Source organism: Canis aureus, chromosome 5 (assembly GCF_053574225.1).
Source record: "Canis aureus isolate CA01 chromosome 5, VMU_Caureus_v.1.0, whole genome shotgun sequence".
NCBI lineage: Eukaryota > Metazoa > Chordata > Mammalia > Carnivora > Canidae > Canis > Canis aureus.
The window spans coordinates 57105772-57129885 of NC_135615.1; the positions used below are offsets into that span (position 1 = coordinate 57105772).

At 41.3% G+C, this 24114-nt stretch overlaps 1 protein-coding gene and 1 long non-coding RNA gene across 5 annotated transcripts; one reads left to right on the forward strand and one right to left on the reverse strand.

Annotated features, from left to right (window-relative positions):
* Positions 1-2235: 2235 nt before the first annotated feature.
* On the reverse strand, positions 2236-12372 carry LOC144314255 (uncharacterized). Of its 2 annotated transcripts, XR_013380079.1 has the most exons (3): positions 12086-12372; positions 4179-4380; positions 2236-2691 (listed from the first exon to the last, which is right to left on the reverse strand). It is a non-coding gene; the product is annotated as an uncharacterized LOC144314255 (long non-coding RNA). The 2 variants fall into 2 exon arrangements; XR_013380080.1 differs by lacking the exons at positions 2236-2691; positions 4179-4380 and adding an exon at positions 11319-11760.
* Positions 12373-12444: 72 nt separating this feature from the next.
* On the forward strand, positions 12445-20813 carry BTF3 (basic transcription factor 3). Of its 3 annotated transcripts, none has more exons than XM_077898160.1 (7): positions 12445-12602; positions 13243-13311; positions 16728-16841; positions 17364-17565; positions 19370-19426; positions 19598-19646; positions 20365-20813. In XM_077898160.1, exons 2-7 carry the CDS (start codon positions 13243-13245, stop codon positions 20381-20383), a joined length of 510 nt encoding a protein of 169 aa, XP_077754286.1. In that variant the 5' UTR covers positions 12445-12602; the 3' UTR covers positions 20384-20813. The 3 variants fall into 3 exon arrangements, with proteins under 3 accessions (XP_077754286.1, XP_077754283.1, XP_077754285.1); XM_077898157.1 differs by lacking the exon at positions 12445-12602 and adding an exon at positions 12623-12840; XM_077898159.1 differs by lacking the exons at positions 12445-12602; positions 19598-19646 and adding an exon at positions 12625-12840.
* Positions 20814-24114: the final 3301 nt, after the last annotated feature.

The following is a 24114-nucleotide window of genomic DNA, read 5'->3' on the forward strand; positions in this document are numbered from 1 at the left end:
AAAAGTACTAACTATAATATTGTATCTTTTTTCTTAACCAAATTCTCAGCTTCTCAAGGCATTAAAATACTGAGGCACTACTTTATCCTATAATATGTAGGAAATGTTTTCTAATTTACAATACCAATGTTGCAACTAATAAGTCTACTGAGTGAGGTTTACATTTTTTTCCAGTTCCTTTTTCCTTTGGATATATTCCATTAAGATTGGACAGTCTGCATAAGGCATTCAAAAATAATCTGAAATAGCTCTCTTCTCTATATAGCTATTTTCACCATTTGATATAGTTAGGTTCTTCTGCTTCAGTTTATTGTCAATTTTAGAATTTTAGGGTTTGCTCTTCTTTTTACTCTGATTACATGTTCCAATATATAGAAGATTCGAAAGTCAAAACTAACTGAAAAGGTATACTCTGAGAAATCTTGCTTCCACTCCTATCCCTTCTACTTTTCCATTTTATTTCTGCTCACATCATGTAGGTGTTTCTGTTTTAAGTGTCTGGTTTCTTATTCTTTTTTGCAAAAAAAAAAAAAAAAAAAAAAAAAACCAAACACATTCATAGTTTTCTTTTAAAGGTACCATCTTCTGGGGCACCTGGGTGGCTCAGTGGTTGGGCGTCTGCCTTCAGCTCAGGGCGTGACCCCGGGGTCCTGGGATCGAGTCCCACATTGGGCTCCCCGTAGGGAGCTGCTTCTCCCTCTGCCTCTCTGTGTTTCTTATGAACAAATAAATAAAATCTTTTTAAAAAATAAAGAAATAAAGTACCATCTTCTATATGCTTGGCTTCATTGCAGAGTACTCTAATGGTTTGCAGAATATTTACAATTTAATTTTTAAACTATTTTTAATTGATACTCAGAACAGTTATATAAGCATTAGCCATCACTAGCACACTGTTATCTTCAGTCCATGCAAGGCCCTCCCCTTTTTCTTCTTCCCTGATCTTCATTCCCATTTTCCTCCCCACAAAGGCACACACACACTTGTGTTTTTTTTCCCATACCAACAATCAATTCTCCAGATACCAACTGGGTGTCTAATAATTCAATTCAATGAGGACATCATCTTCCTGGAGTTGACCTTAGATGCCATCAGTTACAGGAGCACAGTCCTGTAAGACTGTCTCCACTTCAGATGCCAGTCATATATCCCAGGCCACCCTTACCAACTGGCTATAAATTGAGGGTTCCCATGACCCTTCCCCAGGTTTAGGAACTTGGTAATGGCTCACAGAACCCAGGTAATACATATGCTTGTCGGCTTATTACAAGGTTACTCAGGAGCACCCAAAGAGATGCATGGGGCCTGACATGGAGGAAGGGGGATTTTGGAATGTGTAAGCCCTCTTTTGGCTGTGTTACCCTCCCAGCACCTTGATATAATCACCAACGTCAAAGTTCTCCAAGCTCTGTTGTTTAGGAGTCCCTCTGTAGGTTTCATTACGTAATGATTAGATAATGATTAAATTATTGGCCACTGGTGATTGAACTTAACTTCTAGGTCCTCTCCACTCCCTAGAAGTTTAGGGGTGGAACTGAAAGTTCCAATCCTCAACCCGCTAATCATGCCTTGGTCTTTCTGACACTCTCCCCCATCCTGAAGTTCTTCTAGTGGTCCCCAGCACATGAGTCATCTCATTAGGATACAAAAGACACTCCTGCCACTTCAAGGGTTTAGGGGCTATGGTCCAAAAATCTGGGACAAAGACCAAATATTTATTTCCCGTTATATTACACCTCTGTAATGTTGAAATATGATCTCAAGTATGAATATATCTTTGTATTATATCTTACATTGTTCTGTGTTGCTTTTTAAAAAACTTATGAAGTATAGCAAATACAGAAAACTGCAAAGATCACAAGATAGACCTTTGCCCACCATCCTAGCAATCGCCTATGCACTCCTTCCAATGACTGCCTCCTTTCCCCTCCTAAGAATAACTACTGTTCTTATGTTTATAATTACTTCCTTGTCGGTATTATCACCTAAGCATGCATCCCTATACACTAGTTTTGCCTATTTTCTTTTGTTGTTTTTTTGTAACATGTCTCTTAGGTCTCTTTTTACCTAGAATCTCCCTTTTCTCCTTCCCCCCACCACCTTTTCCAGAAACGTATTGGTTGAAGTATCACACTGTATTATCATTTCTCATAATCTGAATTTTGTTGAATGTATTCTGTGGAATAATTTTTTAAGCTTTTTTTTTTTTTTTAAGATTTATTTATTTTAGGGGAGGGAGGGGCCGAGGGAGAGAATCCACAAGCAGCCCGATGTGAGGCTTGATCTCATGGCCCATGAGATCGTGAACTGAGCTGAAACCAAGAGTTGGATGCCCAACCGACTGAGCCACCCTCCTTCTGTAGAATAACAGATTTTCTGTCTTTGGGTTTTCTGTAAATTGATGACTGGATCACCTTGGAGTAAAAAATTAATGTTTTTCTATTTAACAAAGGTAGTACAGATAAATTTGACAGACCAGGAATATCTAAAATAAGTATCCAAAATAAAAGAGGTTAAAAAAAAAAAAGAGTATAGGGATCCCTGGGTGGCTCAGCGGTTTAGCACCTGCCTTTGGCCCAGGGTGCGATCCTGGAGTCCCGGCATCAAGTCCCACGTCGGGCTCCCGGCATGGAGCCTGCTTCTCCCTCTGCCTGTGACACACTCTGCCTCTCTCTCTCTCTCACTCTGTGTCTATCATAAATAAATAAATAATTCTTAAAAAAAAGAGTATAAACATTGTATACCAACCACATGTAATAAAAATAAAAAATAAAAAAACTATAATATATCTGGGAATCCAGCTAACAAAGCATGTGCAAGATCTTCAAAAAGTCATCTCAATTAAAATACATAAAATATGGATGCCTGAGCAACTATTTGAACTCACAGAGCTTCTTGCGAGACATGTCTATAAAAGCAAGGGAGACAAAACAATAATGAGCTATTGGGACTTCGTTAAGATAAAAAGCTTCTGCACAGCCAAGGAGACAGTCAACAAAACTAAAAGCAACCTACAGAATGGGAGAAGATACTTGCAAATGACATATCAGATCAAGGGCTAGTATCCAAGATCTGTAAAGAACTTATCAAACTCAACATCCAAGAAACAAACAATCCCATCATGAAATGGGCAAAAGACATGAACAGACATTTCTCCAAAGAAGACATACACGTGGCCAACAAGCCCATGAGAAAATACTCCACATCACCTGGAATCAGGAAAATACAGATCAAAACCACAATGAGATCCCACCTCACACCAGTGAGAATGGGGAACATTAACAAGACAGGAAACCACAAATGTTGGAGAGGATGTGGAGAAAGGGGAGCCCTCTGCACTGTGGGTGGGAATGTGACCTGGTGCAGCCACTCTGGAAAACTGTGTGGAGGTTCCTCAAAGAGTTAAAAATAGATCTGCCCTACAACCCAGCAATTGCACTGCTGGGGATTTACCCCAAAGATACAGATGCAGTGGAACGCCAGGACACTTGCACCCCGATGTTCACAGCAGCAATGTCCACAATAGCCAGACTGTGGAAGGAGACTCGGTGTCCATCGACAGATGATGGATAGGGAAGATATGGTCTATGTATACAGTGGAATATTCCTCGGCCAGTAGAAATGACAAATATCCACCATTTGCTTCAACGTGGATGGACCTGGAGGGTATGATGCTGAGTGAAGTCAGTCAGTCGGAGAAAGATAGTTATCATATGGTTTCACTCATATGTGGAATATAAGAAATAGTGAAAGGGACTAAAAGGGAAGGAGAGGAACTGAGTGGGGAAGACTTAGAGAGGAAGACAAACATGAGAGACTCCTGATTCTGGGAAACAAAGGGTTGCAGAAGGGGAAGTGGGTGGGGTGACGGGGAGACTGGGTAATGGGCACTGAGGGCGGCACTTGATGGGATGAGCACTGGGTATTATATGTTGGCAAACTGAATTTAAATGAACAAATAAATAAAATATGGGCACCTGGCTAGTTCAGCCAGTAGAGCATGAGATTCTTGATCTTGGGGTTTTAAATTCAAGCCCCATGTTGGGGGTAGAGATTGCTTAAAACTAAAATCTTTAAATATATATATATAATAAAATACATAAGATATTTGAAACAATAGTTGCACTATATTCACGGACAAGGTAGGTTGGTATTCAGCATCTGTTTATAAAGCTTACTTCTATATTATAAATCTTGAAAAGTTAAAAACTACATTTCCCAGGGGTGCCTGGGTGGTTCAGTCAGTTGAGCAGCTGACTCTTGATTTTGGCTCAGGTCAGATCTTCGGGTCTGATGTGGGCTTGTAGGATCCAGCTGGTCAAGCTTCATGCGCAGTGCAGAGTCTGCTTGCCCTTTCCTTCCCCGTCCATCCCTTGCCCCCTAAAATAAAGAAAATATTTTAAAAACATTTTCTAAGAACTACATTTCCCAGATACCCTTGCAGTTTTAGTGTTCTTGAAGTAAATGATTTCTGCCAATTGGGTACATTTAAGTAAGATTTGGTGTAGAAGGCCAAAGCCTTTTTCCTGCTGCTTTGTTTTTTTTTGGCTAGCGAGCATAGTGGTGAATATATTAGTATTTTCTGCAGCTGCTTTCTAGAGCACAGTCATTGGCTTTGTGGGTGTTGAGTAATACAGTATCTTCTTGACTCTCACATTGTGGTTAAAGTAGTCTTTTTTTTTTTTTTTAAGATTTCCTTATTTATTTGACACAGAGAGAACACCAGTGGGAGGAGGGGCAGGGGAAGAGGGAGAATCATCAAGCAGATTCTCCCTTGAGCGTGCAGCACAACATGGGGCTCAATCCCAGAACCCCAAGATCATGAGCTAAGGCAAAATCAAGACGGGATGCTTGACCAATGGAGTCACCAGGCACCCCTATAGTCATCTATTCTTAACATCAATAATTCTAGTCCTAGCATATTGATTCTCCGTCCCCTGATGGGTAGTATCAGCTCCCTTAATAGTCATGTTCTGTAGTATTATCCTGGGACTCATTTTTTTTAAAGATTTTATTTGTTTATTCAGGAGATACACAGAGAGAGTGAGAGAGTGGCAGAGACAGACGGAGAAGCAGGCTCCCCACAAGGAGCCCGACGCGGGACTCGATCCCGGATTCTGGGACCAGGTTGTGAGCCGAAGGCAGATGCTCAACTGCCGAGCCATCCAGGCGTCCCTGGGACTCATTCTTGATGCCTAAGCTAAAGCCCACTCTTCCAGCCCATTCAATAATTTTCTAAGCACCAATTCCCTATATTATACCTGTAAAAATAGCCATATCTATTTACTGCAACTGAAAGCAGATTCATACAATTAGTAAAGATATAAAAGCTTCCCAAATTAATCTACACAATGTCAATGCAATTTTAAAATAATTTAACAAGCCTAACATGTATATGGAATAGAAGTCTGCATATAGGTCAACTTTAAAAAAAAATATGTCAACTAAAAAAAAAAAAAAAGTAATCATCCTACCATATATCAAGAATACTGGGTCTACCACCCAAATGCAAACAATGAAATGATTACTTCTGGGTTTTTTTCCCACTTTTTTATATCAGTGACAAATGATACAGGAATATACAAAATGAAATGCCTTCTAGGTTTGAAATCTGGACAGTTCTATTAACCAAATGAAGTCACTAATTATATATTGGTCTTTTATTTTCTACCTTAACAACTTGGTTTAAAAAAAAAAAACAACAGAAAAAGAAAAAGTAATACATGAGCAGTGTAATATATCTGACAAATAAACACTGGGTGTCCTGACAGTAAACCTAAAAGGTGCAGACTTTAAGACAGGCCATCAGCCCATGGAAGGAAATCCCCCTGGGGATGTGTGATGGTCCTGGCTAGCACTGGATGTGAGCTTGGGGAGAAGACAAACTACTGAAACAAGAAAGTGAGTCAGTTACAATTTGGTAGTCACCAAGTTACCCCAGTTTAAATTTTAAAACGTCTATAGATTTGGTTTCCGCAACAGTCACATTGTTTTGAGCACATAAAAGCTTTAAAAAAAAAAAAAGTTCCCCAATAAACTGCAGAATACATCTTTAAAGGTGCTTAAATGTAACCTAAAAATACAAAGGGCAGGGGCGCCTGGGTGGCTCAGTCAGTGAAACATCTGCCTCGGGCTCAGGTCATGATCTCGGGGTCCTGGGATAGAGTCCCATGTCTGACTCTGCTCAGCAGGGAGTCTGCTTCTCCTTCTCCCTCTCTCTCTCAAACAATATAAATTTTAAAAATCTTTTAAAAAAATAGAAAGGGCAAAACCATTTTTTTTTAATTAAAAAAAAATCAGGTTGAATTAAGGGCCGTGTGAGATAGTCTTGCTGGAGGTGGCTCAGCTTATAAACACGGAGAGAAAGCTGGGCTGGACTCTTTGTCTCTATAAACTTGGTACAGTGCTTTTTTTAATAGCTAACTTTTAAGCTAACTTTTAATTTTTTAAAAATCTACTAGAAAAATTAATGCTCTGCTGGCATTTTCTGCCTAACAAGAAAGGTTGCTTCAAACTGTTTATTTTTACTTGCTAAATTTGCACTAGCCCCACCTCCTTCCAGGACACACCTTTTTTGAGAGAGAGAGAGAGAGGGCACAAGAGCGAGGCTAAGGGGCAGGAGACAGAAAGACAATCCTTTTTTTTTTTTTTTTTTAAGATTTTATTTATTTGAGATAGAGAGCAAGCACGAGCAGGATGGCAGGGGTTGGAAAGAGGAGAGGCAGAGGAGGAAGCAGATACCCCACTGAGCCAGAGGCCTGATGCCAGGCTCAATCCCAGAACCCCGAGATTACAACCTAAGGCAAAACCAAGAGTCAGATGATTAACCCACCACGTCACCCAGGCGCCCCCAAGACATACCTTTAAAGCTTTAATTTTCCTGTGGCTCTCAGTTTCCTGTTCTCAAACCAAAGTTTGAGCCACTTGGACCTGTAATTTACCTTTGCAGCTCCAAAATGATATAAAATGTAGAGTGTCAATCTCCTACATCACTTTCCTTGTTCCTACAACCCTCTTATTCTTTAAACCAAAAATACAAGTTCGGACTCCCAAGAAAAGCAAACAAGGATGCTGGATGCTGGCAAAGTTAGCAAATATTAAATTGGAAGATATATTTAAAAGGACGTCGGATTTATATTACTATCTTGTCGAGAGTGTTTTCCAGTCACTTTTAAAAGACATACAAATAAACCAGTATATACATTTTTCTGCAGGATCTGATTTAATTTCCTTGAAGTTCTTTATATTCCTCTGTTCCTTATATGCCTAGTCCTCTCCTATCTTTATAAATGACAACTCCACATACTCACTAAAGCAACTAAAGTTTACCAGTTTGTCAGTCCTTTTCCTTGTTGCCATATCAGTTTTAATACAAAAATACTAAAAAAAACCAAAAAACCAAAAAACCAAAAAACCAAAAATACTGAACCTAGCAACAAAGTCCATCATCCATATTGACCCACCGTCATTGTAGCACTTGCTTTTACTAGAGTGTAAGATACAATTCTCACTTTGGTTTATGCTGTTTATAAGAAGGCACATACTGGAAACTCTCAGCATATAAACACTGATAAACTGAATTGCAACTAATAAAGAATAGCAGTCATGGCAAGAAGAAAGAAGACTGGCCTCTATAAAGTGTTCAGTTTATTACCTTAAGCAATTTGAAAGACTAAGAAGATAATAGGATCGGGGAGAATTACATAGCTATGAAAGCCCTTAAAAATATTTTAGCGTGGTGAAGATAATAAACTGTACACTAAATAGGTGATCAGCAAAATTTGGATAATGTAGACTTTCATCATGCTTTGCTTTCATTACTGACGTTCTAGGATCTTCGTACCCATTTATCATCCTTGTCTGACTGCAGGCAATGTATATTCTAAGAGCAATTTATTTTCAGTAGGTTTTTTTCCCCCACCAAGTGAACATTTAAAGCTTTTATTTTTTTAATTATAAAAAAGTTGTTGACCTCCTTGGTTTCACTCCGGTCTCAGAAATATAGAGTATATTAGGCAACTGATATTTTATTTTATTTTATTTTATTTTATTTTATTTTATTTTATTTTATTTTATTTTTGCAACTGAGATTTTAGAAGATGCTTTGGGGGCACCTGGTTGGCTCGGTCAGAGGAGCATGTGACTCTTTTTTTTTTTTTTTTTTTAGCATGTGACTCTTGATATTGAGGTCCTGAGTTTGAGCCTCACATTTGGTATAAAAATTACTAAGAAAAATAAACTTAAAAAAAAAAAGATGTTTTGGATAATCCCTGTGACTTCAGTAAATCTTTTCTTTTTAAGCACATTTTAGCTGTTTTCTCTCCCCATCTTCACACAAGATTGTTTCTCTATCAACGTTCCCTGCAAAACAAAAAATCCTTGTCTGCTCCTCTTCCTCCCTTTCCTAGCACTCAACTTTCTGTATCTTTCTTCCAGAGTGATCTTATATAAGTTTTCTGAAATAAATACGTATTAATTTAATAACTGCTGATGCGTGTAGTGGGTCTATGGAAGTTCATTATATTATTTGTGCTATGTACTTGAAGTTTTCCACAACAATGTAAGAAAGATATTCAGTCTGATAATCAAAAAGTTAGGGTTGGCAGTATAAATTTGAGACTTAGCAAAATAAAGTTAAGATTTAAAGCCATGGGACTGAATGAAAAGACTTAGGAAGAGTATAGGTAGAAAAAAAGATAGGACTAAAATGTATCCAACTCTAATATTTAGAAGGCAGAGAAAGAAGATAAAGCAAAGTAGACTGAGGTGTCAGTAAGACACCCCAGGAAGCGAGATGTTCTGGGAGCCTAGAGAAGAAAATATTTAAAAAATGTACAAGTAGCCAGGTGTGTCAAATGCTACCTAAAGGCTAAAATGAGAACTAAGAATTTGCCTTTCAGATTTGTCAAGATGGAGGTTTAGACAATTCTTTGGAGAGATTTTGCTATAAAAGGAAACACCAAAATTAAGTAGTGGCTGGAGCAGAATAGAGATCAAAAAAGTTTTTGGTTTTTCTTCTGAAACACCTGAAAGGGAGGCATTTTAGCATACTGGTGGAATGACCTAGTTGTAGGGGGAAAACAGATATAAGAGGGATTTAACAGAAGAATCAAGGTCCTATATGAAATGCACAAACGTACAAGTGGAGGGAATATTTCTTCTGTGTTTTTTTTAAATATTTATTTATTCATTTATTCATGATAGACACCGAGAGAGAGAGGCAGAGACACAGGTAGAGGGAGAAGCAGGCTCCATGCCAGGAGCTTGACGTGGGACTCGATCCTGGGACCCCAGGATCGCGCCCTGGGCCAAAGGCAGGCGCCAAACCGCTGAGCCACCCAGGGATCCCCTCTTCTGTGTGTTAACAGCAAGAAAGGCAAAATTTACAGATTCAGATGCACAGAGATGGTACAGCTGACGGAGGGTAAATGAAGTGGTGTCAATCTTCACACCTCAACTCTTTAAGCATTAGTTAGACGGCCAGTGATATGAGCAGTAATACGGGAAGAAACTACCTCCTCAGATTTCCGTGAAGATCCAACTGTCAAAGAGCCAACACTCAACATCAACCTAGAAGTTGTTATTAAGACTCCTGGTTCAATTCTCCATGAACTCAACAAGATTATCAATCTATCATTTTACATTTAATAAAGTACCACAACTAAAAATAACAACGATGGATGTAACTTAATGGGGTCGAGGGTGTCAGAGAAGGCTTTCCGGAGACTTTTAAACCAAAAGCTACATGAGTTGCAGACAGTAACTGAACAAAAGTGGGGGTATTAGAAGTTCAAGGAGATGTAGAAACAGACAAAAGGTCCATTGTGGCTATCAGTCAAGGGCCAGATCACAAGGCAACTAGAACCACAGTGATTCCCAATACCCTTCCGTGGGTCAAAATGGGCACAAAATGGGCACAAAATCATTACATCAAGTATGTATTTGAGTTTGGGTCGAAGCCAACTTAAGTCCAACTGAGAGGTGAAAACGATTCATGGACTTTGATTAGACCACAAACTGTAAACAAAGGCGAGCACACAGGTTTCCCCTTTCTTGCCTATCTATTGACCGAGGTCATGTTGAATCCTTGAGTTTGTTCAAGCTCAGCAGTTAAGTGTGGGAACTACTAACTCGTATTTGCCATAGATATTGTGAATTATTCTTGTCATCGCTAAGATAGTAACTTTTTTCTGGAGTTAAAAAAAACAACCTTCAATTACTTTTTTAAAAGACTGGTATATAAACATTACTAAGAATATAAATATTCTTATACATTACTAAGAATATAAATATTCTTATACATAAGAATGTAAATATTCAGAATCTGGATTTCCTAACCATTCACAGAATGTCGCAGCAGAAGTCAAAAATCAAAATTCTCTTCTTCCCATTAGGGGACCTTTCATGATTTTCAACATGGTGAGTCTTAAAAATTAGAAAAGCCCAGGACAAGTGGGAACCAAAGGAAAATTAAAAATAACCTGGGATATTACCTGAAAAACAGGTATTTAAAAGGTCAATCAGGTGACAGGTAGGTGAAAGAATGGTGTATTTATGTAAATGCTCAAAAAAACATTGTATGACTTGAAAGTTTCAAATGCCCTCAGTATAACATGGAAGAAGGAGGGCTGGGAATGTGTTCCTGAACAAAGATGGAAAAAGGGGAGGTTTTAAGATTTTATTTATGTGGGGATCCCTGGGTGGCTCAGTGGTTTAGCGCCTGCCTTTGGCCCAGGCCGTGACCCTGGGGTCCCGGGATCAAGTGCCACGTAGGGCTCCTGGCATGGAGCCTGCTTCTCCCTCCTGTATATCTCTGCCTCTCTCTCTGTCTCATGAATAAATTCAAAAAAATAACTATAAAGATTTTATTTATGTGATGCAGAGGGAGAGAGCAGGAGCACAAGCAGGGGGAGTGTAGAGGGAGAAGCAGGGTCCCCGCGGAGCAGGAAGCCCAACGGGGACTCGATGACCAGGACTCCGGGATCCTGCCCTGAGCCAAACGCTTAACCGCCTGAGCCACCCAGGCATCCCCCAAAGGGGCGTATTTCTATACATTTTGCAATATTTGCACATTTGCACATTGCACTGAATGATGCTGGCGGTCACTTTGACCTTTACAGTAACCCACTTAGCCTAACGGCTCCTCTTTCTTCTGTACTCACCTTGACTCCTGTTTAAGAGAAGAGCAACATTGTTTCCTAAGAAAATACCAACTGCTACACTTACCCTTAAAAAAAAAAAAAAAAAAAAAAAAGCAAGGCAGCTGTCCTATTTTTCTTAGAGACGCTACATTGTAACAGATTTACACGTGAAAAGTATCCCAAAACAGAAAGATTCATTTTAATTGGACAGAATCTGCACCCACGAGGTCCCCTTTGTCCTAGAAACTGTATTTTCCCCGGAGAGGAGAGCTCTTGGGCTCATTTTGTAACCTGCAAGAGCCTCATGGCGAAGACCACGAAGAGGCTGGCGCACAGCGCTGCGATCCCAAGCTGGACACTGCCGCGCCAGGAATTCAGCCTCCAAACACACCGGGCACAAATTCTCCTTTGACTGCGACTGCGCAGTTAGGAAACAAGATCGGGGGACGCCCCAGGGCGGGTGGGGCAGCGGTTAGGCACCTGCCGGCGGCCCGGGGCGTGACCCCAGGTCCTGGGATCGAGTCCCGCGTCGGGCTCCCTGCATGGAGCCTGCTTCTCCCTCTGCCGGTGTCTCTGCCTCTCTCTCTCTCTGTGTGTCTCTTGAATAAATAAATAAAATCTTAAAAAAAAAAAAAAGAAAATGTGTTCAACACTTGTTCATTGTAAAATCCATGCCCATTGATAACAAGGAGCCAAGTTTCTGGTAAACAACAAAAAAGAAATGAGAGAGTCCCGCACGCGGGGGGCGGGGGGGGGCTGCTGCGCTGACACTCGCATCGCCCGGCTCCACGCCCAGGCCCTCGGAGCCCACGGAGCCCACGCAGCCCGCGGCGCCCGCTGGAAGCCCCAGCCCGGGACGCGCCCCAAGGCGCTCGCCAGCAACCGCAGAGCGGGGTCCTGCAGCCCGCCGCGCCGCCTCGTCCGGGGAGGCACGATCCGCTGACCTGGACCCGGTTCCGGCAAAACGTCTTGAAAAAAGGCGGATTCCGGCCGCAGAGGGAGCGTCTGCGACCCTCGGACGAGGGCTCCGAGCCGCAGCCAGCGAGAGGGGCCGCGGGAGCGCACGCCGGGAGCCCCACGCGTTCCCGCTCCCGACGGCGGGAAGGGCGGGCCCGCGGGCCGACCCACTCAACCCCAACCGTGCAAAGGGCCGACCCGGGAGGCTCAGTCGTGGCCCGGCCGCCGCCGCACTCGGAGCCCCGCGGGGCCCGCCCCGTCCCGCCCCGCCCACCCGCGCCCACCCACGCCGGGGCCCCGGGCGCGCGTGCGCAGCGGAGCGCGCGGCTCGCGGCAAAGCCCGCTTCCGGACTTCGGGCGGAAGCCGCGGTGCGTCACTTCCGGCCTCCCTCTAGCTGCCATCTTGCGTCCCCGCGTGTGTGCGCCTAACCTCAGCTGGTCCGCCTGAGACCCCCCGAGCGCCAACCCTAGTCCCCCGCGCGGTCCCATTTGCGCTCCAACAAGGTACAAAAAGGCTCTGGACGCCGGCGTGGGAGGAGGACGGGAACGGGGGCGGGAAGTGCCCGAAAGGAGCGAGACAGGGAGGGACAGGGCTGAGGAGAGCAAGGCGATGCGACGGACGGGCGCCCCCGCTCAGGCTGACTCTCGGGGGCGAGGGCGAGCCAGGGGCGGCTGCCCTGGGGGCGAGGCGACGCCGTCTCTTCCTCCACCTCGCGGCGGGACCCGAGGACAGGAGCCTCAGGTACCGCGAGGCTTTGCGGACAGTGGCCGGGCCGGGCCGGGCCGGGGAGGCCCTGGCTGGGCCGGGGCCGGGGCGGGGGCGGGGGGGAGGGGCTGGGGCTGCTGGCCGCGCGGGGGGCGGGGCCGGGGGCCGCGCGGGGGGCGGGGCCGTGCGAGGGGGCGGGGCCGGGGGCCGCGCGGGGGGCGGGGCCTGCGGGGGCGGGGCCGGGGAGCTCGGCGGGGGCTCCACGGAGCCCCGCGGGGTGCCCTGGGAAGTCAGGCCTCGGCCTGTTCAGGACTCCTTTTTTTTTTTTTTTTTCCTTCTTCTTTTTCCCCCTCCCCCGATGGTGTCTTGGGAAATAACGAGCGTGGAATGCTAGAGTGAACCAGACGCTTCCTCGCTGAGGGTTTCCTGTTTTTCTAGATGAAAGAAACTATCATGAACCAGGAGAAACTCGCCAAATTGCAAGCACAAGTGCGCATTGGTGGGAAAGTAAGTTTTAATAGTTTCTCGGGGTTTGTTTGTTTGTTGTTTTTTTAAGTTTTAATGTTTGGGGGGCCTTTGGGGGACTTGCTCTTTTTTTTTTTTTTTTTTTTTGTTTTTTTTTTTTTTTAGGTTTTGTATTTGCTTTCCTTGCATCGTTGGCTTGTCACCGTCTCTAGAGGGCATTTCAGGGCATTTCGTGGAGCCAGCAGGGCGAGGGCGGGGGAGGGGAGGAAGCGGGGTTACACGGTGCACGAGGGAGCGTGTCCGTGGGACATGCGTGTGTTCAGTGAAAAGAAAAGGAGTCCGGATGGAAAGAGCACTTATCGCTCCCGGGTAAAATGTGTCTTCAGTGTCGGTGTCTCGGTAGAACGATCGTGTTTCCTTAGTGAGAAGATGTGTCATTGGGGTCAGGCAATCCTTGTGGCTCTCACACTCTCGTTTTGGCCCGAAGTTTGTATACCTTCGGTGCTTTGCTTTTTTATTTATTTATTTTTTATTTTTTTAGATGCAGTAAGTCGGGACTTGAGTTCCACTTATCTTTTAAATTGTAGTTTGTAACACAAGCCTCTGGGTGATAATTGTCCTTAATAGAGGTTTGTGTCTCTTTCAAGTTAAGGCCTTCCTATCGTGCCTTCTTACCTAAACGCAATCCAGAGTAGTTGGGCATTTTCTAGGACATTTTGGAAGATAACCTTTTGCTAAAGGTATGTCACAGATTTTAAGGGCAGTGACTGGATCTGAAAATAATTACCTAAGCAACTAACCCTTCCATTTTGACTTTGTAAATGTGCTAAAACTGAGAGAATGAGAGTATTTGGTAGGTTTTTAGGTAAGTTTTTGGGTAATTGATTTTTCCTGCTGGATACTGATCCAAGGGTATTCTTTTTTGTAGTTGGGACTTTTTAGATTGTTTTCTGAGTAATTTACCTAACTCAGAAGCCCCCCCCTCCCCCACGGAGATGTACTTGGTTGTATTTTGCGTTGTGTTAGCACATTCCTAGTGTTTAACAGGGTGTGGTAGCCTGTTGGAACAGAGCAGGTCTTCAACTTGGTAAAACTTGTAAAGCTTCCCTGGGACAAGGTTATTACCTATTAGTTTTTTCCAATTTTAAGCATTTGCCTTCAAGGAAAGTCTTCTGTGAAATAGTCAAAAGTTGCACATAGGTCTAAATGATGAGAGGTGCAGCTGTGAAATTACAGACCGCCAACAATGAATGTATCCTGATCTTTTCCCTTTCCTGAAGCCAGTAGTCTTCAGGATCTGCACCTGCCCATTAACAAGTAGTAGGTGTTGCTTTTTTCTTAGCAATTGTTAAGAGCTGGGTGTGGCCCTCAGGTCCCAGAAAAACTCGTTATATTCTTTGTGGGTCAGTGTTTGGATGTTCTTGTATTAGGGTTTTTAACTATCTCTTAGTACAGGTTTCACAAGAAATAATCTGAATAATGTGTTTGTGTGCTTTCTTTCTGTTGTTACTCTGATCCCTCTTTAGCTGTGAGAAACATTCTAGGGCAAGGGAAGTCTAGGTTTTTTAGATTCTTAAGGTTGATGTGAGATTGAACTTCAGTTAGTATAGGAAATGCTTATGTCATTGTAATATGGAAATAACTTCTTTACCTTTTAAGAAATATCTTTATTATTCGATGTGAAATTCGGTGAGTTAGTTTTGCTTTAGAGAAATCTGTTAGGTACTTTCAGATAAATGGTATAAAAGAACGTTATTCATTATCCGATCAGAGCATTGATAGTAAATTATATGAGTAAAAATTAAACTCTACGGATATGAAGTGTGTGGAATCTACAGGAGGTGTGTTTGTTTTTTAGAATCTTATAGTAGTTGTTTAGAATGTCTGTTAGAATTCTTTGCCAGATACCTACATGACCACGTGAAAGTGATTTTTATTCTGGAAGGTTTTGGGGAGGGTTGGTAGCCAGTATTTTTTGTAACTATTGATTTTGTTCAGTTATCATTTACTTAAACCATTAACTGTACTCATTTCTGGGAATATGGAATTTAAGAAATTTATGGTCCCTAAGGGGATTTTAACGCTAGTAGGGGAGATAGTTATCCTTTTTTTTTAAAGTGTGTTTTGTTTTGTTTTTAAAGTCTGTTTTTCATAGTGGAATATACATAGTGTAGTAGAAGCCTTTCAAAATACAGAGATGGGAATGATTTTGCTTGGGGACGGTTTATTGCAAAGTTTAGGGAAGGCACAAAAGAGGCAGTGATTTGAACAGGGTTTTAAAGGACAAATAGGAATTGGTATGGGGGTTGGGGTATATTGAGATATGTGGGTGGTAACGTTTCCATAAAGAGCTTTATGTATCATGTAAAGGGCTTAATCTATACATATATAAAAGAGTTCTTGAGAGTATTTATTAAAGAATGTTAATCAGAAATTGAGAGTCACATTTGCCTACTTTTGAAGGTTTATAGGATATGTTTGAGGAGGAGGAGATTGGAGACTTGTCTATAAGTACAAGGGGCTACAAGTTTTCTTGAAGCCTGTATTTATTCCTTCACCAAGTTACTAAGTGCCTTCAGTGAGCCAGACACTGTTCTCAGTATCGTTCAGAGCAGTAAACAGAATGGAAGCTCTTAAGAAGGTTACATTCTATCTAGCGGAGAGAGACAATAAAATACATTTATCTCGTATAGTAGTATTTATTATGAAGAAAAATAAAGCTGGATAGATAAAAGATGGTGACTGTAAAATTTGCTTTTTTACATCGAGTGGTGGGAAAGACCCCTGATAAGATGAAATAAGACCAGAGCTCTGTAGTAAGGGAGGGAACCAATGCAGATAGTAGGGGAAGAAAGGAACAGTATGTGCAAAGCTTCTTTTTTGGCCTGTTGAAGGAACTGTGAGTTTTATTTGGCTAAAGATGAGAATGTGTGATAGGAGATGTGGTCAAAAACAGCCTAGTAGGGGCAGGGCAGATCATGTAAAGGACTTGTGGGTTAAGATTTTACTCTTAGGTATTATAGAAGTCTGTATATAGACTCCTTTGGATGTGTCCATATACTGTCGTGCCCGTGAATATTAATGGATGTTGATTTTTCATTAATTAAAAACAAAAGATTAATAGTTTTGGACCTGGAACTTCTAGTTGAGGCTTAATTTAGGTTGATACATGCCACCTCTTTGATGACTTCTAGAGCAGATATTCTAAAAGTAGCACTGGGAAAAAGTCATTCTTTTATATATGACAAAATTAGAAGCTTAGAAGTTATTAAGGATTTCTAGACGATTCCTTTGTTAACCTTCTTTAGGCTTCCGTCATTGCCTACTTGCTGCCTAGAAGTTTGTGCTTATGGTAATTTTCTTAAACAGATCCAAAGATCAGGAAGGAATTACAAACTTTTTGAAAATGTCTGTCGTATGGTATATATGTGTGCTGTTTTCTTTTCTCCTCGCTCTAGGGAACTGCTCGCCGAAAGAAGAAGGTGGTTCATAGAACAGCTACAGCAGATGATAAAAAACTTCAGTTCTCCTTAAAGAAGTTAGGGGTAAACAATATCTCTGGTATTGAAGAAGTAAGTGTCAAATTTTATTTCTTTATAAAACAAGATGTCATGGGCAGCCCAGGGTGGCTCAGCAGTTTAGCACCACCTTCAGCTCAGGGCATGATCCTGGAGTCCCAGGATCGAGTCCCACGTCAGGCTCCCTGCATGGAACCTGCTTTTCCCCCTGTGTCTCTGCCTCTCTCTCTCTCTCTGTCTCTCATGAATAAATAAAATCTTTAAAAAAAAAAAAAAAATGATGTCGTTGGGAAAAGCTTTTAATGGTTATACATTAAGTTTTTTTTTTTTTTTCCAATCCTATCAGAGAATTTCATATCCCTCTAAAGTAGGTTTCCACTCCACTAGTGAATATTAGGGAAATTGCTAAATCTGAAAGCAATTAGAGTGCACTTCTCATTCTAGACAAAATATAACCTGTGCTTCACTGTGAGGTAGTAGATTAGTTATCCAGTCCTCAGCTTTTTCTTAATAGAATGTTTGGTTTTTGAAAAATTTTGGTGGATGTTGCTAATTAAATTTTTTTTTTCTTTGTAGGTGAATATGTTCACAAACCAAGGAACAGTGATCCATTTTAACAACCCTAAAGTTCAGGCATCGCTGGCAGCGAACACTTTCACCATTACAGGCCATGCTGAGACAAAGCAGCTGACAGAAATGCTACCCAGTATCTTAAACCAGCTTGGTGCAGACAGTCTGACTAGTTTAAGAAGACTGGCTGAAGCTCTGCCCAAACAATGTAAGTTTCCAGTAGTGGTTTTGCCCAGGATTACTGAGTTATCAGTAAATTTCTAAGATCTCAAGTAGATATGAATATCTCTACATTTGGAAATGCCAGTTTTCCTCTAAAAAGTAACAATTTTTACGATGACTTTTTTTTAACCCATTCATATGAGAGCACAAGCATGAGTTGAGATGGGGGAGGGAGAGGGAGAAGTAGATCCCCCCCAGCTGAGCAGGGAGGACCCCAGGATTGTGACTCCTGCCGAAGGCAGCGGCAAACCAACTGAGCCACCCAGGCACCCCTTACAATGACTTCTAAGCAGGTGTTCTTAGTGTGTTCAATAAGTTAACTAATATGCTGTGATCATTATACTGGATTCAGTGTAATATTTGTTTTCTCCTATGGATTAGAGATCTAAAATTTTTACTTTTACCAGCTGGAAATGATGAATATATTAATTTTTTGTTTTTTTTGATAAGTGATAGTTTAGAATTCATTAAGATACATTATAACTTGTCAAATTTTTTAGTCATATTTACAGCTGGTAAATTACCATTACTGGTATTACCAGTAATGTTTAAGAATTGGACTGGCATTATTTGGGTATTTTTAATACAAGGATTTTGATCAGGGCAGAAAATCCTGTTGTTGAGTAAGTGCATTGAGAGATGTAGCTACTTTATGCTGTGGTCCTCTATTTAAAATTTTGAAGAATGGCAATGTAGAAGCAAGACAGGTTTATTATATGGTCTGTTATTTAGTCATCCATGTTTTTCTAGGCATTCACTCTTTCTCCTTTAATGTTTTATATAGACATAGTTTTGGGGGGTTTTTTTTTTGTTTGTTTTTTGTTTTTTTGTTTTTGGTGTTTGTGTGTCACACTGAGAGGCATAAGAAATTCTAGGTAAGTCAAAGGCCTTCAGGGCTAAAATAGGCTTTGGAAGTATCCCATTGAAAATCTGAAGGGGGGATGCCTGGGTGGCTCAGCAGTTGAGCGTCTGCCTTTGGCTTGGCGTGATCCCAGAGTCCTGTGTCAGGTTTCCTGCAGGAAGCCTACTTCTCCCTCTGCCTGTTTTTCTCGTGAATAAATAAATAAAATCTTTAAAAAAAAAATCTGATAGTGCTAGTACTGTGAACTCTCAACTCCCAAGAATAGTTTACTTTGTTGTGTATTAAAAAGAAGGTGGAGGGGCACCTGGGTGGCTCAGTCAGTTAACCATCTCTCTGCCTTTGGCTAGGGTCATGATTTCAGGGTCCTGGGATTGAGCCTAGCATCCTGTTCCCTGCTCAGCAGGGAGTCTGCCTCTCCCTCTACTTCTCCCTCTCCCCTTCCCCCCTCCCCCTCCCCCTGGCTTGTGCTCTTTCTCCTCCCCCCACCCCCAGTATTAATAGTCTTTTCTTAAGAAAATGGCACTTAATTTTTTGATGAAAGTATTTTGTTATATGCCGTGCACAAAACAACAATATTTGAGAAAACAGTCTCTTAATTTTTGCCTGCCTAGGGAAACTTTACCATAATTTGCTATGTGGATTTACTTGTACCTTGGGGGTACTCTATTTTTATACCACCTCAGGACCTGTGGTGGGCCAGAGGGATTGAAAAGATGGGCATGGAATTTGTTTTGTTGGCTGTTAATAGCATTCTGATTCATTTGTAGACCTTAGGCTACCATGTTGTTATTAGTACTTAGGATGAAATCTCAAATGTCACTGTTGTCATATGAACATAAGTTGTAACATTTGACTTTTCATCTGGTCTTTTGGTTAATGTTTATCACAGACTTAACAAATGTGTAATGTGTACATTTCCCTTTCACAGCCGTGGATGGAAAAGCACCACTTGCTACCGGAGAGGATGATGATGATGAAGTTCCAGGTAGGAACCTTTATTTACAGTTAAACTAAAGAATCTTAACAAGGGAGAGTAACAAATCTTTTTACTGCCGGAAAGACTATCTTGGAGGAAGGGGTTATAAGGTAGAGGACAGGAAAGGAACACAGGAACCTTGCTCAGAATGGAAATAATAATGCAATGTTTTTTAACTAGGAGTTATGTTTATAGACTTGGCTTTTTCTGATTGGGTTCCCAAGAAGGTGTAAGTATCTAACTTCAAATATTGAATAAATAAGTATGTATATTGTCACATAAGTAGAATAACTGGTAGATGATGAATGACCTCTGTTTCCTACTTGAGATCAATAAATTTATGAGAAGGCATGGAGAAATTCAGATGTCTTAAGGAATGGTACAATCCTCCTTTATAAAATCGGGAAAACTCTTGGCAATCAGGAGGCATTTTTCTATATTAGCTGGTATTTGATAATTTGTTTTGTTGCAAGATACGCTTATTGAGCAGTAGAATCCCTAGACTGAAATGTTTCAGTATTGCATAGACAGGTGTCCTTTAGGAATCCTGGAAAGCTTCACATTGTTTGTGATGGTATTCTTTGGTTCTGACCCCCATATTAACTAATTGTATTAACATTGCTTAGTTCTTTGGGTGAAATGGAACCAGGGAGGGTATGTACGTACTTCTTAAGCACAGTATTTATGTCATAAGCAGATTAATGTGAATTTCCCTCTTTCCCTTGTCTTAATTACATGCCAAAATCTACACTTGAAAATGTGCCAAATGGGTAGTAGTCTCATTGGAAATAAAGTATTTATTTTTCTTTATTTTTTTTGAAATAAAGTATTTAAATTTAAATGTATATCCTGATTTAACTGTAGGATATATTTTGAAAGCGTTTTTTAAACTTGATTTGTAGATTTGGGTTTTTTTCAGTTTTTTTTTTTTTTTTTTCTTTTTCTAGATCTTGTGGAGAATTTTGATGAAGCTTCCAAGAATGAAGCAAACTGAATTGAGTCAACTTCTGAAGAAGATAAAACTTGAAGAAGTTACTGGGAGCTGCTATTTTATATTATGACTGCTTTTTAAAATTTTGTTCATGGATCTGATAAAATCTAGATCTCTAATATTTTTAAGCCCAAGCCCCTTGGACACTGCAGCTCTTTTCAGTTTTTGCTTATACACAATTCATTCTTTGCAGCTAATTAAGCTGAAGAAGCCTGGGAATAAAGTTTGAAACAAGGTTAATAAAGTTCTTTGCCTAGGATACGGTTTTATTTTTTTATTTCATTGACACTGATTTGTACACAGAAACAAGGTTGTTTATAGAAAGCTAATCATGGCATGTAATCTGGCTGATAATCTTTGATGAAATTTGATTAAAGATTTTAAATGGCCGTCTAACGTAACAAAGGTGGTCCATAGTTTTCATGTTTTAAAACTTTTGTTCAGCAATCCTCAGGGCTACAGTGATTTATGTAATAAGTTCAGTTATAAAGAATGGTATATTCCTTAGTAGGTGAGCAAGTTTTTTTCTCTTAATATTGTCTATATTGTAAGTACATACTAAGTGCCTTTAACATATTATTGCACTTAATTATCTCGTTTAATCGTCCATCTGAAGTAGGAATTAGTAGCTTCATTTTCTACTTGTAACCCAAGTTTATTTTTAAAAAGTGAAAGTTAATCAAATTAACTCCCTTCCTTGTAGGATATTCTCTAAGACACCTGAAAAAAAGTAGTGTTTGTAGGGGGAATGTTACCTCGTCTTAAACTTTAATAAGGCTACTTTTTTCTCTTTAAAGAAAAATCTGCTTTTTAAGATAATACAGTAAAGTTTACATATACAGGTGTAAGAAACTTAACACATAATACTCGTGCCTGCACCTCTATCAGGATACAGAATGGTTCCATCATCCCAGATATAAGACTACTTAAAATTGTATTAGCAATCATAATGTTGAAGTAACTTAAAAATTTACAAACGGCAATTAAAATAAATGTCATCTGCATCAAGGCCAAATAAGCTGTCTTAGTTTCTACTTGCAGCAATAAGAATTCATTTTTAATTTACATAACAATTTGCAACTACTTTATGAGGATACCACGCAGCTATATCTAAAAGTCACTGTAGGTCAACTACCAAAAATGAAATACTTGTATAAATAGTATCTGCATTCTTTAACATTTTATTCTCTTCAGAAGATGTGTATCTGCATGTTAAAGTACACTGCTACAGTAACAAGGACCTCAGTCCATGGTTCACAAGATTACAAGGAAGTAGTACATGTTTCCAGACTCCTGTCACGGCCTCTGCTACACGTTCACTCTAGGTCCCAGGCTAATGGGCGGCCTCTATCCGGAACACTCTGCTTCCTGGCGGAGAAGGTGGTGGATCGTTTGGTCGCTTGTAGAGCTGTTAGAAATGTCCCTTGTATGGAACTGCCCAAATGGAGTGGCTGAAGGAGCCAGAGATTGGGAACGCCTGGAGTGGGGCCTCGGGTTCGCGTTTCTCATCAGCTCCCAGCTGATTCTGATACCGAGGTCCCCTGGTCATCCTTTGAGGAAGTGAGATTTTTAAGTTCCAGGTTGTTCTCAACTCCTCCCAAGATATTGGAGTGAAAACTGCAGGCTGACCCGGGCGTGTGCAGAGCGCCACTCTGTCCTCCCAGGCGTTTGCCCTAATCTGTACAGGATGGCGCTAGAGAAGTGCAGGAGACTTCCCAGCTGGGCCCATGCAGGGCAACTTCTGGCAGATGCTGGCCAGGCTTAATCCTGTTTGCCTGTACGCGGTTTCTGACAATCAGGAGAAACGTCTATTCTTTGGTCCATTTTTAAAATGGTGCGTGTTAGTGGCTATAGAGTAATAAAGGCTTTTCTTGGAATACCTTCAATGTGATAAACAAGGTCATGCTGCAGTCACAAAGGACTTAAGATTTTCGTTGCTACAGAGATTTGTTTGACACACTTGATGTTTGTGGTTTGCTTGCGGTTGGGCTCCACTCTACTCCAGGAGTAGCATCTAATCTGAACATTGCTAGTCTCAGCAAAGGGAGAAGAGGGCAGACGACCAGCTGGCTCTGCACTTAGCGTTGGGAAGTGATGATTTCGTTAGAGAAAGTCAGGTACGTAGTCCAGTCTGATGGCCGTGAGGACTGAGGAAATCCAATACTCCCTCAGCGCAGGACAGCACGTACTTGTGAGCAATACTACAACGAACCCACAGCCTTACAGTCTTCCTTTAATTGACACAATCCCTGTGGCTCTTGTATGCTAAGCTCTACCACTTGTTTTATTTTCTTAAAGATTTTATTTATTTGAGAAAGCATGAGCAGGGGGGAAGGGGGAGGCAGAGATAGAAGCAGACCCCACTGAGCTGGGAGCCCAAGGCGGAGCTCCATCCCAGGACCCTGGGATCATGACCTGAACCGGAGGCAGACGCTTCACCGACTGAGCCCCCAGGTGCCCTGTATCACTTGTTTTATATAATCACTTTGGCTGTCATAATAATTCCCCCAAAAGAGCCGCCTTGTAGAGACAAGGAAACCATCTTCAAGAGGTCTCAGGTCAACACAGCCTGTTGTGTGGCAGCATGAGATTCAAACCTAGGTTTGATCTTTTGACCTCAAGAATTCTAAGCCCTGGGAGACTAGAGGGGCAGATGATTCTCATCTGGTTGATCATTTGGATGCTGTCACCACATGCTGGCTGTGGTCCACTACTCTTAAGACTAGCCCTGGGCCAAACCACCTTTCAGCTGAATCTGAACCAGAGCTATGCTAATGAAGAGATCAATATCAAATTTTGATCTGAAAATTCTTAGGATTAATGCCTTTTATTTATTGAAATAATAGACCTAGAGTACACTTACGTCATACCCGTAATAATCCTGCGGTGCACAGGACAGAAAACTACATTCTAAAATTTGGAAGCAAGTTTAGAAATGGGCTGAAGGTCACTAAAGGTTGGGTCTGATTTCTACTAATCATACTTTTCTCCATTACATAACACTGGATTCATGCTTCAGGAGGCTCCTCTCCCCTCCAATAAGACACATATGTCAAAAAAAATTTTTTTGGAGTGAGGTCTTAAGGTAACTAATAACAGTTTTTAGCTTTTCCAAAACAATGATTAGAAAAGCCTTCTATTCACATAAATTTTCATCACTCCAATCAGCACGGTCTTGAATGCCATTCCTGCAGCGAGTTCTGGGAATGCAGGCACAGTCAGCAAAGAAAACAGTATCACATCTCCGGCCTGAACACTGTGAGCACTGTAAAACTAGACAATTCTGTTTATTTTTAAAACCTAGCTGTTAAAATGTCAAGGTGGACTGGAAAAGATGCTATTGGAAAAGAAATAGCCCTTTGGATCGTGAAAATATTAGTGAACACCGTCCAAGGGGGAAAATCGCAGATGTTTATTAAAGATTCTGCATGTTTGGGTGAAAGGGTTTGTACTTGGAAAAGCCAAGAAGAGTACAACCTCTCTCCATCAGTCTGAAAATAAATACGCTGACACACTACGTAAATAAGGAAGGGTCCGTATGAGTTTGCATGTTCAATAAGCAGGGAAGAGAGCCAGGATTCGCTAACTGGCAGTTAGCAAGGAGACAGGGATTTGTTTATACTTGTAGCCTTTTGTTATTAACACACCGTTAGGTAACAGGCAACGCCTGGGAAGCCTTTCCCCGCTTACCTTCCGCAAGGACCAG

Bases quoted from the DNA above. Each gene is read 5' to 3' on its own strand.
- BTF3 (XM_077898157.1), top strand. From the start codon at position 12,709: ATGCGACGGACGGGCGCCCCCGCTCAGGCTGACTCTCGGGGGCGAGGG. The intron at 13,312-16,727 runs GTAAGTTTTAAT...TCCTCGCTCTAG, and splicing joins AAGTGCGCATTGGTGGGAAA to GGAACTGCTCGCCGAAAGAA. The intron at 16,842-17,363 runs GTAAGTGTCAAA...TTTTCTTTGTAG, and splicing joins ATATCTCTGGTATTGAAGAA to GTGAATATGTTCACAAACCA.